Source organism: Rattus norvegicus, chromosome 4 (assembly GCF_021556685.1).
Source record: "Rattus norvegicus strain SHRSP/BbbUtx chromosome 4, alternate assembly SHRSP_T2T, whole genome shotgun sequence".
Lineage (NCBI taxonomy): Eukaryota > Metazoa > Chordata > Mammalia > Rodentia > Muridae > Rattus > Rattus norvegicus.
The window spans coordinates 123,480,971-123,498,878 of NC_141537.1; the positions used below are offsets into that span (position 1 = coordinate 123,480,971).

The 17,908-nt window shown below is 39.7% G+C and overlaps 1 protein-coding gene across 2 annotated transcripts; it reads left to right on the plus strand.

Annotated features, from left to right (window-relative positions):
- Positions 1-8,724: 8,724 nt before the first annotated feature.
- On the plus strand, positions 8,725-16,391 carry Vom1r93 (vomeronasal 1 receptor 93). Of its 2 annotated transcripts, XM_087658518.1 has the most exons (3): positions 8,725-8,894; positions 13,655-13,789; positions 15,233-16,391. In XM_087658518.1, exons 2-3 carry the CDS (start codon positions 13,710-13,712, stop codon positions 16,194-16,196), a joined length of 1,044 nt encoding a protein of 347 aa, XP_087514644.1. In that variant the 5' UTR covers positions 8,725-8,894; positions 13,655-13,709; the 3' UTR covers positions 16,197-16,391. The 2 variants fall into 2 exon arrangements, with proteins under 2 accessions (XP_087514644.1, NP_001008971.1); NM_001008971.1 differs by lacking the exons at positions 8,725-8,894; positions 13,655-13,789 and having other exon boundaries at positions 15,264-16,196.
- The last annotated feature ends 1,517 nt before the right edge of the window (positions 16,392-17,908 follow it).

A 17,908-nucleotide genomic window follows, 5' to 3' on the forward strand; every position in this document is an offset into this window, starting at 1 on the left:
TCTGTGATTGGGTTAACTCACTCAGGATGAGATTTTCCAGTTCCATCCATTTGCCTATGTGTTTCATAAAGTCATTGTTTTTGATAGCTGAGTAATATTCCATTGTGTAGATGTACCACATTTTCTGTATTCATTCCTCTGTTCAAGGGCATATGGGCTCTTTCCAGCTTCTGGCTCTTATAAACAAGGCTGCTATTAACATAGTGGATAATGTGCCTTTGTTGTATGTTGGGGCATCTTTTGGGAATATGCCCCAGAGTGGCATAGCTGGCCCTCAGGTAGTTCAATGTCCAATTTTCTGAGGAACCTCCAGACTGATTTCCAGAACGGTTGTACCAGTCTGCAATCCCACCAACAATGGAGGAGTGTTTCTCTTTCTCCACATCCTCACCAGCATCTGCTGTCACCTGAGTTTTTGAGCTTAGCCATTCTCAGTGGTGTGAGGTGAAATATCAGGGTTGTTTTGATTTGCATTTCCCTTATGACTAAAGATGTTGAACATTTCTTTAGGTGTTTCTCAGCCATTCGGCATTCCTAAACTGTGAATTCTTTGTTTGGCTCTGAATTCTATTTTTTTTAATAGGGTTATTTGTCTCCTTGCGGTCTAACTTCTTGAGTTCTTTGTATATATTTTGGATGTAAGCCTTCTCTGAGGTGTAGGATCGGTAAAGATCTTTTCCCAATCTGTTGGTTGTCATTTTGTCCTAACAACAGTATCCTTTTCCTTACAGAAGCTTTGCAGTTTTATGAGATCCCATTTGTCAATTCTTGATCTTAGAGCATAAGCCATTGGTGTTTTGCTCAAGAAATTTTCTCCAGAGCCCATGTGTTCAAGCTGCTTCTCCACTTTTTCTTCTATTAGTTTGAGTGTATCTTGTTTGATGTGGAGGTCCTTCATCCACTTGGACTTAAGCTTTGTATGGGGTGATAAGCATGGTTCAATCTGCATTCTTCTACATGTTGACCTCCAGTTGAACCAGCACCAAATGCTATCTTTTTTCCATTGGATGGTTTTGGCTCCTTTGTCAAAAATCAAGTGACCATAGATGTGTGGCTTCAATTCTGGGTCTTCAATTCTATTCCACTGGTCTATCTGTCTGTCTCTGTACCAATATAATGCAGTTTTTTTTATCACTATTGCTCTGTAATACTGCTTGAGTTCAGGGATAGTGATTCCCCCTGAAGTCCTTTTATTGTTGAGGATAGTTTTAGCTATCCTGGGATTTTTGTTATTCCAGATGAATTTGCAAATTGTTCTGTCTAACTCTTTGAAGAATTGGATTGGTATTTTGATGGGGATTGCGTTGAATCTGTAGATCGCTTTTGGTAAAATGGCCATTTTTACTATATTCATCCTGCCAATTCATGAGCATGGGAGATCTTTCCATCTTCTGAGGTCTTCTTCAATTTCTTTCTTCAGAGGCTTGAAGTTCTTATTTTAAAGATCTTTTACTTGCTTGGTTAAAGTCACAGTGAGGTATTTTATATTATTTGGGACTATTATGAAAGGTGTCATTTCCCTAATTTTTTTCTTGGCTTGTTTCTCTTTTGTGTAGTGGAAAGCTACTGATTTATTTGAGTTAATTTAATACCCATCCACTTTGCTGAAGTTGTTTATCAGCTTTAGTAGTTCTCTGGTGGAACTTTTGGGATCACTTAAATATACTATCATATCATGTGTAAATAGTGATATTTTGACTTCTTCTTTTCCAACCTGTATTCCCTCAATCTCCTTTTGTTGTCTGATTGCTCTGGCTAGAACTTCAAGAACCATATTGAGTAAGTAGGGAGAGAGTGGGTATCCTTGTCTAGTCCCTGATTTTAGTGGGATTGCTTCAACTTTCTCTCCATTTGGTTTAATGTTAGCAACTGGTTTGCTATATATGGCTTTTACTATGCTTAGGTATGGGCCTTGAATTCCTATTCTTTCCAGGACTTTTATCATGAAGGCGTGTTGGATTTTATCAAATGCTTTCTCAGCATCTAATGAAATGATCATGTGGTTTTGTTCTTTCAGTTGGTTTATATAATGGATCACGTTGATGGTTTTCCGTACGTTAAACCATCCCTGTATGCCTGGGATGAAGCGTACTTGATCATGGTGGATGATTGTTCTGATGTGCTTTTGGATTCAGTTTGCCAGAATTTTATTGAGTATTTTTGCGTTGATATTCATAAGGGAATTTGGTCTGACGTTCTCTTCCTTTGTTGGGTCTTTGTGTGGTTTAGGTATAAGAGTAATTGTGGCTTCATAGACGGAATTCGGTAGTGCTCCATCTGTTTCAATTTTGTGGAATAGTTTGGATAGTATTGGTATGAGGTCTCCTATGAAGTTCGGATAGAATTCTGCACTAAACCCATCTGGACCTGGGCTCTTTTTGGTTGGGAGACCTTTAATGACTGCTTGTATTTCGTTAGGAGTTTTGGGGTTGTTTAACTGGTTTATTTGTTCCTGATTTAACTTCAGTACCTGGTATCTGTCTAGGAAATTTTCTATTTCCTGCAAATTTTCAAGTTTGGTTGAATATAGGCTTTGGTAGTAGGATCTGATGATTTTTTGAATTTCCTCTGATTCTCTAGTTATGTCTCCCTTTTCATTTCTGATTTTGTTAATTTGGACACATTCTCTATTTCCTCTCATTATTCTGGCTAAGGGTTCATCTATCTTGTTGATTTTCTCAAAAAACCAACTTTTGGTTCTGTTGATTCTTTCTATGGTCCTTTTTGTTTCTACTTGGTTGATTTCAGCTCTGAGTTTGATTATTTCCTGCCTCTACTCTTCCTGGGTGTATTTGCTTCTTTTTGTTCTAGAGCTTTTAGGTGTGCTGTCAAGCTGCTGACATATGCTCTTTCCTGTTTCTTTCTGCAGGCACTCAGCTGTATGAGTTTTCCTCTTAGAACAGCTTTCATTGTGTCCCATAAGTTTGGGTATGTTGTACCTTCATTTTCATTAAATTCTAAAAAGTCTTTAATTTCTTTCTTTATTTCTTCCTTGACCAGGTTATCATTGAGTAGAGCATTGTTCAACTTCCATTATATGTGGGCATTCTTCCCTTATTGTTATTGAAGACCAGCTTTAGCCCGTGGTGGTCTGACAGGATGCATGGGATTATTTCTATCTTTCTGTATCTGTTGAGGCCTGTTTTATGACCAATTATATGGTCAATTTTGGTGATAGTACCATGAGGTTGTGAGAAGAATGTATATCCTTTTGCTTTAGGATAGAATGTTCTATAAATATCTGTTAAGTCCATTTGGTTCATGACTTCTCTTAGTCTGTTTATGTATCTGTTTAATTTCTGTTTCCATGATCTGCCCATTGATGAGAGTGGGGTGTTGAAACCTCCTACTATTATTGTGTGAGGTGCAATGTGTGCTTTGAGCTTTAGTAAGGTTTCGTTTATGTATGTAGGTGCCCTTTTATTTGGAGCATAGATATTTAGGATTCAGAGTTCATCTTGGTGGTTTTTTCCTTTGATAAATATGAAGTGTCCTTTCTTATCTTTTTTGATGACTTTTAGTTGAAAATTGATTTTATTCGATATTAGAATTGTTACTCCAGCTTGCTCCTTCGACCATTTGCTTGGAAAGTTGTTTTCCAGCCTTTCACTCTGAGGTAGTGTCTACCTTTGTTTCTGTGGTGTGTTTCTTGTAGGCAGCAGAATGCAGGGTCCTCGTTGCGTATCCAGTTTATTAATCTATGTCTTCTTATTGGGGAGTTGATACCAGTGATGTTGAGAGATATTAAGGAATAGTGATTATTGCTTCCTGTTATATTCATATTTGGATATGAGGTTATGTTTGTGTGCTTTTCTTCTCTTTGTTTTGTTGCCAAGATGATTAGTTTCTTGCTTTTTCTAGGGTGTAGCTTGCCTCCTTATGTTGGGCTTTACCATTTATTATCCTTTGTAGCGCTGGATTTGTAGAGAGATATTGTGTAAATTTGGTTTTGTCATGGAATATCTTGGTTTCTCCATCAATGTTAATTGAGAGTTTTGCAGGATACAGTAACCTGGGCTGGCATTTGTGTTCTCTTAGGGTCTGTATGACATCCTTCCAGGATCTTCTGGCTTTCATAGTCTCTGGCAAGAAGTCTGGTGTGATTCTGATAGGTCTGCTTTTTTATGTTACTTGACCTTTTTCCCTCACTGCTTTTAATATTCTTTCTTTATTTTGTGCATTTGGTGTTTTAACTATTATGTGACAGGAGGATTTTCTGGTTCAATGTATTTTGAGTCTGTAGGCTTCTTGTATGTTTTTGGGCATCTCTTTCTTTAGGTTAGGGATGTTTTCTTCTATGATTTTGTTTAAGGTATTTATTGGTCCTTTGAGTTGGGAGTCTTCACTCTCTTCTATACTTATTATCCTTAGGTTTGATCTTCTCATTGAGTCCTGGATTTCCTGTATGTTTTGGACCAGTAGCTTTTTCTGTTTTACATTGTCTTTGACAGTTGTGTTGATGATTTCTATGGAATCTTCTGCTCCTGAGATTCTCTCTTCTATCTCTTGTATTCTGTTGGTGATGCTTGTATCTATGGCTCCTTGTCTCTTCCTTTGTTTTTCTATATCCAGGGTTGTTTCCCTGTGTTCTTTCTTCATTGCTTCTATTTCCATTTTTAATTCCTTCAACTGTTTAATTGTGTTTTCCTGGAATTTTTTCAGGGATTTTTGTTATTCCTCTTATAGCTTCTACTTGTTTATTTATGTTTTCCTGCATTTTCTAAGGGAGTTCTTCATGTCTTTCTTGAAGTCCTCCAGCATCATGATCAAATATGATTTTAAATTTAGATCTTGCTTTTCTGGTGTGTTTGAATATTCAGTGTTTGCTTTGGTGGAGAATTGGGCTCCAATGATGCCATGTAGTCTTGGTTTCTGTTGCTTGGGTTCCTGTGCTTTCCTCTCGCCATCAGATTTTCTCTGGTGTTTCTTTGTTCTGCTATTTCTGACAGTGGCTAGACCGTCCTATAGGCCTGTGTGTCAGGAGTGCTGTAGACCTGTTTTTCTTCAGTCTTTTATGGGAACAGAGTGTTCTGCTTTAGGGCGTGCAGTTTTTCCTGTGGTCTTCAGCTGTTCCTGTGGGCATGTGTTCATGTGTAAGCACTCCTTGAAGTCCAGTTTTTTCCCCACTGGGATCGTGGTCCAGAAAGCCATGGTTCAGGGTCAGCTCTAGAAGTAGATGGATACAGGAGTGATCCTGTCCCAGACTGCTCCTTGGTTTCTGTTTTCTAAGGGGTCTGGAGGGTCCCTCTGAGCAGACGTGATGGTTTCACGTGTGCTTCCAGTTGTGTCAGTACTCCTGGGAGATCACTTCTCTCCCAGTGGAATTTTGGAATAGAGAGCTGTGGCACAGGGTCAGCTCTGGGTGCAGGTAGAAACAGGAAGACTTGTTTTATCTTTCCCCTGATATCACCGAGGCTCTCTCTGACACCAACTATATGTGTCCAGTACCAAGTTAGGAAAGACTCCCATTTCAGGCCCTAGTACCATGCACCAATGTAAATTTTGAGTGTTGGAAGACCTCTTAGACACCCAAATGTTCTCATGCTCCCCAGAATTAACCTGATATTCTGCTGTCTGACAAATGAGAATGACTTAGTTCTTCCCACTTCTGTCCCACAACATTATCCCCAAAGCAGTTAAGGACATAAAGTCAGCGTACAGACTAAGAACTGTTTACCACCAAAACATTGTCTGTGACGACCAATTCTTCTTCTCATTAGAGTAATCTGTGTGTATTAAGTGCTCCATAGGTTAACAAAAAACAAAACAAAACAAAACAACAAAAACCATGGCTTCTCTCTGTGTGCCAGGACAGGATATTTAGCTTACGTTTCAGGGATAGAAAGTAGTTGTGAACAAGGATGGCAGAATAATCTCTCAGGTAAGGTATCCAAATCTCCTTTAAGCCCTTCCAGGCTTTGGGATTGTTTCTGGATCTCTGGGACCTTATCGTATCTTGCCCAGATCTCAGAAACAGGATTGGACCCCAGAGGACAAGGACAATAAGAATGACAGGTCCTTCCATAGCGCTGTGTTTGGTCAGCTTCTGCAGTCTCAGCTGTCCTTGTTTCTGTAGTGATAAAGCTTTGAACAGAATGAACTTGGGGAGGAAAATGCTTATTTTAAATAATACTTCATTCACCATAGACCATCACTGAAGGAAGTAAGGCCAGAAATCCAGAAAGGAACCTTGAGGCAGGAACTGAAGCAGAAGTAAAAAAAAAATCACTTGTTTACTGCCTTCCTTCTGATGTCTAGGCCTCATATTCCACCTGCCCAAGGATGCACCAAGAGCTGGTTCTTTGAGACAGTCAACAAGATAGATAAACATTCAGCCAGATTAACCAGAGGGCATAGAGACAGTATTCAAATTCTTTTATTTACGTTTCGAATGTTATCCACCTTCCCAGTTTCCCTTCTACAAATCCTGTATCTTCTTCCCCACCATCTCTCTCTATGAGAGTGTTCCCTCTCTGCCTACACACTCCCGCCTTAGTATACTAGCATCTCCCTACACTGGATCATTGAGCCTCCACAAAACCAAGGGCCTCCCCTTTCATTGACACCAGATAAGGCAATCCTTTGCTACATGTCCAGCTGAAGCAATGGATCCCTCCATGTGCACCCTTTGGCTGGTGGTTTAGTCCCTCGGAACTTTGGGCGAATCTGTTTGAGATTGTTCTTCCTATGGGGTTTCAACCCCCTTCAGCTCCTTCAGTTCTTGCCTCAGTCCTCCATTGGGTTCCAATATTTGTTTGGGTACATCTACATATATATGCTCAGGCTCTGGCAGAGCTTCTCAGGGAACAGCTGTACCAGTCTCCTGTCAGCAAGCTCTTCTTGGTACTTCTTGGTATCAGCAATTGAGTCTGGGCTTGGTAGCTGAACATGGAATAGATAACTAGGTGGGGCATTTTCTGGATGGTCTTTCCTTCAGACTCTGTCCCACTCCCTGTCCCTGCATTTCTTTTTGTCAGAAGGAATTCTGGATTATTATTTTAGAGGTGGGTGTGTGGTCCCATCCAGGAGTACTTTTTTTGAAACAGAATATTTTTATCCTATTTTCACAATCCTTGACATGAGCAAAATGCTCCCTGCTATAGACTCTCTTTTCTTATTTGTTTGGTAGTGGAAATGTCATAGGCTGGTAGCTTAGTATCAGTTCTGTATTTTACAAAGAGTTGACTCTGGGGGAGGGCCCCTCCTTATGAACCTTCATTGATCTACATTACTACTTAGTAGATGGAGCCTCAGCATCTCTAACTAGCTGGAGAGCTCTTTGCTTCTCTCTTCATTCAAGTCCTTGCTTTCATCCCTTGACTTGATACCATATGCACCAGTATGGTTGTGCAGCAAAGACTCATTTCTGGTAATGTTGCTCTTCACCTTGAGTCACTTCCTTCTACAACTTGTGTCACAGCTGACTAGAGGAAGTGAACAAATGAAAAATGGATGGACACACAAACACAAACAGAAAAGCTGAGATTGGCTTGATATCTGTGATGGAGAAGCCACAGCACCCTTCACTGTGTAGATCATATTCCATTGAAAAAGGAAGCGATGTTATTCTATATAGATATACAAGGAAGAAGGTCATTGAATGCAGTTGAGCAGGGAGGCAGATTATTGCATACAGCCCAGCAGGGAGAAAGTTTCAGCTGATCTCAGGAGTAACTGTCTCTGTAGCGGGTAGTCTTCATGCTGTAAACATCTGAAGTTGGGGGAAGCTATGGTGGACATTCTCTGCACACACTGAGACCATTCCTACCTGGACTCAAGGAAGATTTTGCCATCCCACTGAGCTTTACCCAGGGAGTGTTTTGTCCTTACTATGTGTCTGATCCACTGGTCATTGACAGAGCTGTACCAATTTCAAAGTAAACATGTTTATTCAAGACTTGGCTGGTTTCCTCCATAACCATTCATGAGTCAGATCTCTCTCTCTCTCTTTTTTTTTTTTGGTTATTTTTTTTCTTTTTTTTTCGGAGCTGGGGACCGAACCCTGGGCCTTGCGCTTCCTAGGTAAGCGCTCTACCACTGAGCCAAATCCCCAGCCCCGTCAGATCTCTCTTAACCTCTTAGAAATGTTCCAGTTCATTTGGCTAATAGCACTGTCATGGTGGAAAACCATGCCAGCAAGCATCAGGCATGGCAGCTGGAATTAGAAATTGAGAGTTCACATCTTGAACCCAAATATAAAGCAGAGAGTGAACAGGAAGTGGTAGTAGGATTTAGGTTAAATCTGGCCTATGCTGATTTGTGGTGGCCATGACTGCCTCACCAAAGGCCTCCAGCTGTGCCTCTCTCCCCGTACATTATCCTATCATTTCTTTTCAAATTTTATTATAAATTTCACTCACAATACAAATCTTGAAGCTGAGCATATGGAAGTTAAGACATATAGAACCAACACTACATGGAATCCACATATTCCACATGAGGACTGACCCAGCAAAATGGTGCCTGCTAACACGCTAGGCTGAGAACCTCAGAGCTAATGGGAAGTCATGGGAGGCCCAAGAGTCTCTCATACCAGAGCAGACACTTCACACAGTATGAAATGATTTGGGTTTGATTACACCTGAGGTTCAAAATGAGAAAAGTTAGAGTTGTCTAGTTGGTGCAAACTTTATGATCTCTCCCTAGGTATTGCAAGATAACTCAGATAAAGTTTGTGCTCAGCCCTCCCAAGATGGCTGTTATCCAGATCATAGTAAGTAAGTCCAAAGGCAGGGAAGATGCTCCACTGGGATGCCATGTCTCTATGCTCCACAGTGAAAAGTTGTCACATTGTACAAACACTAAAATTACGAATTGCTCACAGGCACTAAAAGCTTCCTTAATCCTGTGCAGGATCTCCTCAGGTACAGAGTCCTCCTGATACGTCTATCTGGGTAAGTGACCTGCACCCATATCTAGAATCAGAAGGTGGTCTGGTCCAGGCAGGCTGAGGGAGGAGGAGTTCCCAAGCTACAAGGAAGTTTCAGTATCTGCAATAGAGACAAACTTGTGACACTCCTCAGTACAGGGAAATGTGTTTTGCGTGGGTGACAAAATATTTTCTTAGAATTTTCAGTTTCTGGTACTCCTAAAATTCATGTTTAGCACTCTTCTGGAATATCCATAGGTTTTTGGTTTGCATTCATTTTTTTGAATGTAAATGACTATGTCAGCACTTAAGTCACACAGTAAATTTCCTTATTCTTTCTTACAGATCTTCTCCTGTTACCTAGGAAACCTTAAATTCACAGATTAATGTAATGTCTTCTGCTCTGTCTAGAATGGTTTTTGACATAATTTTTCTTTAAATTGCATAATTTTTAATTTATATTTCAAATGTTATTCCCTTTCCTGGTTTCCAGTCATAAACTGCTTATCCCATCCCCACAATCCCCACTTTTATGAGGGTATTCCTCCACCCTTCCACCCAACCTTCCATCTCTCTGACATTCCATTGGGAGGTCAAGCCTTGGCAGAACCGAGGGCTTCTCCTCCCATTGTTGCCCAACAACGCAATTCCTGCTACATATGCAGCTGGAGCCATGGGTCTGTCCATGTGTACTCTTTTCATCCAGATGTTTCATTTGCTTGATTAGAATCACATTGAGATATTTTGTTATTCGTGATTATTGTGAAGAGTATCATTTCCCAATTTCTTTCTTGACTTGTTTCTCTTTTGTGTAGAAGAATGCTACTGATTTGTTTGAGTTAATTTTATATCCAGTCACTTTGCCAAAGTTGTTTATCAGCTTAGGAGTTCTTTGGTGGAAATGTTTCTTTAAGTATGCTATCATATCATCTGTAAATATTTTGACTTGTTTCTTTCCAATTTGTACCCTGTTGACCTCCTTTGCTTGTGTGGTTGCTCTGGCTAGGACTTCCAGTACTATATTTAATAAGTAGGGAGAGAGTGGGCAGCCTTGTGTAGCCCCTGATTTTAGTGGGACTGCTTCAAGTTTCTCTCCTTCTAGTTTGATGTTGGCTACTGGTTTCCTAAATATTTCCTTTACTATGTTTATGGATGGGCATTGAATTCCTGATCTTTCCAAGACTGTTTTATCATGAAGGAGTGTTGAATTTTGTCAAATGCCTTCTCAGGATCTAATGAAATGATCACGTGTCTTTTTCTTTGAAATTGTTTATGTAGTGGATTACATTGATGGATTTCAATATAGTGAACCATCCCTGGGATGAAGCCTACTTGCTCATGATGGATGATTATTTCAATGTCTTCTTGGATTCGGTTTGCAAGAATTTTTTTTTTCTTTTTTTCCCCTCTTTTTTTTTTTTTTATTAACTTGAGTATTTCTTATATACATTTCGAGTGTTATTCCCTTTCCCGGTTTCCGGACAAACATCCCCCTCCCCCCTCCCCTTCCTTATGGGTGTTCCCCTCCCAACCCTCCCCCCATTGCCGCCCTCCCCCCATAGACTAGTTCACTGGGGGTTCAGTCTTAGCAGGACCCAGGGCTTCCCCTTCCACTGGTGCTCTTACTAGGATATTCATTGCTACCTATGGGGTCAGAGTCCAGGTTTGCAAGAATTTTATTGAGTATTTTTGCATCTATATTCATAAGGGAAATTGGTCTGAAGTTCTCTTTTTTTGTTGGGTCTTTGTGTGGTTTAGGTATAAGCATAATTGTAGCTTCATAGAAGGAATTGGGTAGTGTTCCTTCTGGTTCTCTTTTGTGGAGTGGTTTGAACAGTCTTGGTATTAGTTCTTCTTTGAAGGTTTGATAGAATTCTGCTTTAAACCCATCTGGTCCTGGACTTTTATTGGCTGGGAGACTTTTAATAACTGCTTCTCTTTCTTTAGGAGTTATGGGACTGTTTAGATGGCTTATCTGATCCTGGTTTAATTTTGTATCTATCTAGAAAATTGTCCATCTCCTCCAGGTTTTCCAGTTTTGTTGACTATAGGCTCTTGTCGTAGGATCTGATGATTTTTTTGAATTTCTTCAGATTCTGTTGTTATATCTCTATTTTCATTTTTGATTTTGTTAATTTGGACACTTTCTCTATGCCTTCTGGATAATCTGGCTAAGGGTTATCTATCTTGTTGATTTTCTCAAAGAACCAGCTTTTGGTTTTGTTGGTTCTTTTTTTGGTTCTTTTTTTTCTATCTGGTTGATATAATCTCTCAGTTTATTATATCCTCCAATCTAATCCTCTTGTATGTATTTGCTTCTTTTTGTTCTAGAGCTTTTAGGTGTGCTGTCATGCTGTTAGTGTATGCTCTCTCTAGTTTCACTTGGGAGACACTCAGACCTGTGAGTTTTCCTCTTAGCCCTGCTTTCTTTGTGCCCCATAAGTTTGGGTATGTACTTTCTTCATTTTCATTAAATTCTAAATAATCTTTAATTTCTTTATTTCTTTCTACACCAAATTCTCTTTGAGTAGAGAGTTATTCAGCTTCCCTGTGTATGTGGGATTTCTGTCATTTTTGCTGTTATTGAAGACCAGTCTTAGTATGTGGTGATCTGATAGTTTACATGGGATTATTTCATTCTTTTTATTTTATTTTATTTTATTTTTTTTTATTATCTTGAGTATTTCTTATATACATTTCAAGTGTTATTCCCTTTCCCGGTTTCCGGACAGACATCACCTTCCCCCCTCCCCTTCCTTTTTTATCTGTTGAGGCTTTTTTTGTGACTGTTTATATGGTCAATTTTGGAGAAGGTGCCATGAGGTGCTGAGAAGGAAGTATATTCTTTTGTTTTAGGATGAAATGTTCTACAGCTATCTGTTCAATCCATTTGGACTATAATGTCTGTTAATTTCTCTGTATCTCTATTTAGTTTCTGTTTCCATGATCTTTCCATTGATGAGAGTGGTGTGTTGAAATCTCCTACTATTATTGTGTGATGTGCAATGTGTGCTTTGAGCTTTAGTAAGGTTTCTTTTATTAATGTAGGTGCCCTTGCATTTGGAGCATAGATATTTAGGATTGAGAGTTCATCTTGGTGGATTTTTCCTTTGATGAATACAAAGTGTCCTTCATTAACTTTTTGATAACTTTTGGTTGAAAATTGATTTTATTAGACATTAGAATGGATACTCCAGTTTTTTTCTTGGGATCACTTGTTTTGCAGTCTTTTATTCTGAGGTAGTGTCTGTCTTTGTTACTGAGGTGTGTTTCTTGTGTGCAGCAAAATGCCAGATCCTCTTTATATATGCAGTCTGTTAGTGTATGTCTTTTTATTTGGGAATAAATGTTAAGAGATGTTATGGAATAGTGATTGTTGTTTACTGTCATTTTTGTTGTTAGAGGTGGAATTATGTTTGTGTGACTATCTTCTTTTGGGTTTGTTGCAAGTCGATTACTTTCTTACTTTATGGTGTAGTTTCCCTCCTTTCCATCTAGTATCCTTTGTTTGGCTGGATTTGTGGAAAATATTGTGTAAATTTGGTTTTGTCATGGAATATCTTGGTTTTTCCATCTATGTTAATTGAGAGTTTTGCTGGATATAGTTGCCTGCCCTGTCATTTGTGTTTTATTAGGGTCTGTATGAAATCAGCCCTGTATCTTCTGGCTTTCATATTCTCTGTAGAGAAGTCTAATGTAATTCTGATAGGTCTGACTTTATATATTACTTAACATTTTTTCCTTACTGCTTTAATATTCTTTATTTGGTTTTTTTTTTTTTTGCATTTGGTGATTTGACTATTATGTGACAAGAGGCTGATTTTGGTTTTGAATATCCAGTTGATCTTCTCTCCCCTGGAATGATGATTTCTGCTGTCCTTAGCTTTCCTTAGAACCACTCTCTGCAGTACTTTGTGTAAGCTGAGTAGTGGGCTTTCCTGTACCTTGACATGTCTCATTGTTGCCCTTGGTTAGCTCATATTTAGGTGGTCACATCTCCTTAACACAACCAGGAGACACAATCTCATAGCAAACTCCATGATGGTCCAGCTCTTCAATTGTTCCAAACATCTTCTGCGGTGTTCTCTAATCCTTGGCTGCAGGAGTTCTTGGTGGATGGATCCACTAAGACTGGGGTTCACTCCTCTGCATATGCTTGGTTGTAGTTTTCTGTAATAATCATTGTTTGTTCCAAAGAGAAGTTTCCTTGATACAAGAGTAAATATTTAGAACATTTTAAACACTTCTATTTTTTGGTATTATACTACACTACAGTACAACATGATTTGAAAAATTATGATCATTTCATCTCACACTCTTGATTTTCAGTAGATAATTTGTCTTATATCTGTGAATTATTTTATAATACTATCTGCCTCATATTTATTAAATATTCATTAAAAGAAATGATGAGTTTTGCATAAAATCCTGACTGCATTTCTCATGTCCATTGTGCTGGCTTCTCTGAAGTCTGGAGAAGCCTCCTGCACCTAGAAGGAAATAAAAGACTCCTGTGGAGCCTATCCTTCAAGACTTGGTGAATACCTGTCATTTAATCATGATACTAGAATAAGATGACCCTAAGTCTATTTTAACTGTTGTTTTATTTACCACACTGATCTTACAAAAGAGAAAAAAGTAAGTGTATGTTCATAGTGATAGTTGATTCTCAGGGTCTTTTCTCAGAGTATAGATTGGACAGAGAAAGACCAGGATTTCACACTGTGTGGAAAGGGGACCTGGCTCTGTCATTCTATTTTGTTCATTTTGTCATTTCTGTTTCAGTCAGGGAAAGAGCTGATCAGTCATTAACAGAGCTGATTTGTCCCTCCAAGGTCACATGACAAGGCACTGCATGAGAAAACCAGCAGCTGACATGTCTATAGAGATCATTCTGTGCCACAAACAGTTCCATGTTTGGTGGGTATGTATACAGCACGTGCTTCCACACCTAGGGTCCTCTCACACAGGTACAGCACTGACAGTCTGTATGCTCCAAAGGGGTGACTGGAGCTCTGAGTGTTTAAGGTCACACTCTTAGGAAATTGCAGTAGGTAGAATTTGATTCAGAGTCCAAATTAGTAACCATTTGTTTTGGAGATTCATTAAGAATATTTACCTTAGCTGGTCAGTGTTGGCACATGACAAGTCTTTATTCTAAACACTTTGAATGTAGAATTTGGAAGATATCAGAGTGAGTTATAGCATATCCATGGTTTCACAGAAAAACCCTGTCTTGAAAATCTGAGAAAGGGAGAGAGAGAGAGAAAGAGAGAGAGAGAGAGAGAGAGAGAGAGAGAGAGAGAGAGAGAGAGAGAGAGAGAGAGAATATTTGTACTGGTGAAAAAACAGGAGAATAAAATAGACACTGAAATAAAATGACCCTGTACAGTGAATCCATGGGCACACAATCCTGTAGGAGGGCATATTTCTCATTTTATGCAATCTTCTCCATTCAAATTGACCAGATAGGTAAAAATTATTGTGTCTGACAATCAATTGAGGTGTAGTTCTTGCCCCAGAATAAACATAACCCATGAACCAGGAAAGGAATGATTCTTAGAATTAATGGAAATATTTAGTGTACAAGAAGGTTTATATTCTGTGGTGGCCCCGATAGAACACACAATTCAGCCTTGTTTGGAAAGCATTGGTACACACAGATACTGTGAATGCGAAGAAGTGCATGCAACAGGAGTCTGATATAGCAGTCTCCTGAGAGGTGCTGCCCGGGACTGACAAGTACAGACACAGATGCTTGCAGCTTACTCTTGAACTAAGAACAGGGTCCCTATGGGGGGGTTAGAGAAAGGACTGAAGTAACTGAAAAGTGTTTGCAACCCATAGGAAAAAAATATCAACCAACCAGAACCCTAAGACTTCCCAAGGAATAAATCATCTACCAAAGATTATAATGGAGCTATCCATGGCTGAAGCACCATATGTAGCAGAGGATGTCTTGTTGGGCATTAGTGGGAGGAGAGACCTTTAGTCTTGTGATGTCTGAATGCTGCAGTGTAGGAAGATGCCAGGGTAGGGTGGCAGGAGGGAGTGGGTGAGTGGGTGAGCACCTTCATAGAATCAGGGCGAGTTGGGATGGGATAGCAGTTTTCCTGAGGGAAAACCAAGAAAGGGAATAACATTTGAAATATAAATAAAGAAATAACCAATAAAAGAATAGAAAGAAAGAAAAAAAGAAAGAAAAGCATTAGGTCAGCGTGGATGGATTTGGATTTTAGCTGGAGCTAAGTTTTGTGACATGAAATCAGGATGAGGTGACAACTTGTTGCCAGCCTGATGAAGGTTGGCAGTTGTGAACAAGGCTGTATTTTTGTAATGAAGTGTTTTCTCTTTTCTTCTCAGGTTTTTGGTATTTGCTTCCTATCCACATACAATGAATAAAGACAACACACTCCATGTTGACACAATCATGAAAATCACTATGTTCTCTGAAGTGAGTGTTGGCATCTTAGCTAACAGTATCCTGTTTTTTGCTCACCTGTGCATGCTCCTTGGAGAGAACAAGCCTAAGCCCATTCATCTCTACATTGCATCCTTGTCCCTAACACAACTAATGCTGCTTATAACTATGGGACTCATAGCTGCTGACATGTTTATTTCTCAGGGGATATGGGATTCTACCTCATGCCAGTCCCTTATCTATTTGCACAGGCTTTCGAGGGGTTTTACCCTTAGTGCTGCCTGTCTGCTGAATGTCTTTTGGATGATCACTCTCAGTTCTAAAAAATCCCGTTTAACAAAGTTTAAACATAACTCTCCCCATCACATCTCAGGTGCCTTTCTTCTCCTCTGTGTTCTCTACATGTGTTTTAGCAGTCACCTTATTTTATCGATTATTGCTACCCCTAACTTGACCTCAGATAATTTTATGTATGTTACTAAGTCCTGTTCATTTCTACCCATGTGTTACTCCAGAACAAGCATGTTTTCCACAACAATTGCTGTCAGGGAAGCCTTTTTTATCGGTCTCATGGCCCTGTCCAGTGGGTACCTGGTGGCTTTCCTCTGGAGACACAGGAAGCAGGCCCAGCATCTTCACAGCACCGGCCTTTCTTCAAAGGCATCTCCAGAGCAAAGGGCCACCGAGACCATCCTGCTGCTTATGAGTTTCTTTGTGGTTCTCTACATTTTGGAAAATGTTGTCTTCTACTCAAGGATGAAGTTCAAGGATGGGTCAACATTCTACTGTGTCCAAATTATTGTGTCCCATAGCTATGCCACTGTCAGCTCTTTTGTGTTTATTTTCACTGAAAAGCGTATGACTAAGATTTTGAGGTCAGTGTGTACCAGAATAATAAATATTTGATTATTCAGTGATGGGTATTGCCCCTTAGTATAATCCATTACGTTGTCATCAGAGGTTTGGATCATGACATATTTGGAACATTCTCTGTCTTAAATTGATATATGAAATTTTCTTTTTTCCTGTTAAATCTGTTTCCTTTGTGTGTGGATGACCAATATATGAAAGAAAATTAAACACCATGTCCTCTTACATATCACTTGAGGTTTAGATTTCTCAGTATTATTTCAAAGGAGATCTGTGAGAGGGCTCTCATTTGACCTGACTTCCCACATTGCTTTTAAGATCATAAGAAGGATTTATTTTGACATTTTATTTGACTTTTCAAATATATTTATATTTCAAATGTTATCTCCTTTCCAGTTTCCCATCCATGAACCCCTATCCATCCTCTTCCCCCTCCTTCTATGGGGAGTTCCCCCAACAACCCAGCCCTTCATGTGTTTGTGCCCTGACATTCCCCTATTCTGGCTATTATAGATGAGGCTGCTATGAACATAGTGGAGCATGTATCTTTGTTATATGTTGGAGCATCTTTTGGATATATGCCTAGGAGTGGTATAGCTGGGTCCTCAGGTAGTACTGTGTCCAATTTTCTGAGGAACTTCCAGGCTGATTCCCAGAGTGGTTGTACCAGTTTGAAATCTCACCAACAATGGAGGAGTGTTCCTCTTTCTCCACATCTTTGCCAGCCTCTGTTGTCACCTGAGGTTTTTTTTTTTTTTTTTTTTTTTTTTTTTTTTTTTTTTTTTTTTTTTTTTTTTTTTAGCCTTCTGTATCTCTCTGTGAGTTTCTCCTTATTGGTGGATTTTTTTTTATTAACTTGAGTATTTCTTATATATATTTCGAGTGTTATTCCCTTTCCCGGTTTCCGGGCAAACATCCCCCTCCCCCCTCCCCTTCCTTATGGGTGTTCCCCTCCCAACCCTCCCCCCATTGCCACCCTCCCCCCATAGACTAGTTCACTGGGGGTTCAGTCTTAGCACGACCCAGGGCTTCCCCTTCCACTGGTGCTCTTACTAGGATATTCATTGCTACTTATGGGGTCAGAGTCCAGGGTCAGTCCATGTATAGTCTTTAGGTAGTGGCTTAGTCCCTGGAAGCTCTGGTTGCTTGGCATTGTTGTACTTTTGGGGTCTCGAGCCCCTTCAAGCTCTTCCAGTTCTTTCTCTGATTCCTTCAATAGGGGACCTATTCTCAGTTCAGTGGTTTGCTGCTGGCATTCGCCTCTGTATTTGCTGTATTCTGGCTGTGTCTCTCAGGAGCGATCTACATCCGGCTCCTGTCGGTCTGCACTTCTTTGCTTCATCCATCTTGTCTAATTGGGTGGCTGTATATGTATGGGCCACATGTGGGGCAGGCTCTAAATGGGTGTTCCTTAAGTCTCTGTTTTAATCTTTGCCTCTCCCTTCCCTGCCAAGGGTATTCTTTTTCCTCATTTAAAGAAGGAGTGAAGCATTCACATTTTGATCATCCGTCTTGAGTTTCGTTTGTTCTAGGGATCTAGGGTAATTCAAGCATTTGGGCTAATAGCCACTTATCAATGAGTGCATACCATGTATGTCTTTCTGTGATTGGGTTAGCTCACTCAGGATGATATTTTCCAGTTCCAACCATTTGCCTACGAATTTCATAAACTCGTTGTTTTTGATAGCTGAGTAATATTCCATTGTGTAGATGTACCACATTTTCTGTATCCATTCCTCTGTTGAAGG

Coding starts and splice junctions, on each gene's coding strand:
- Vom1r93 (XM_087658518.1), top strand. CDS start 13,710: ATGACAAGGCACTGCATGAGAAAACCAGCAGCTGACATGTCTATAGAG. Junction 13,790..15,232: donor CACAAACAGTTCCATGTTTG/GTGGGTATGTAT, acceptor TTTTCTTCTCAG/GTTTTTGGTATTTGCTTCCT.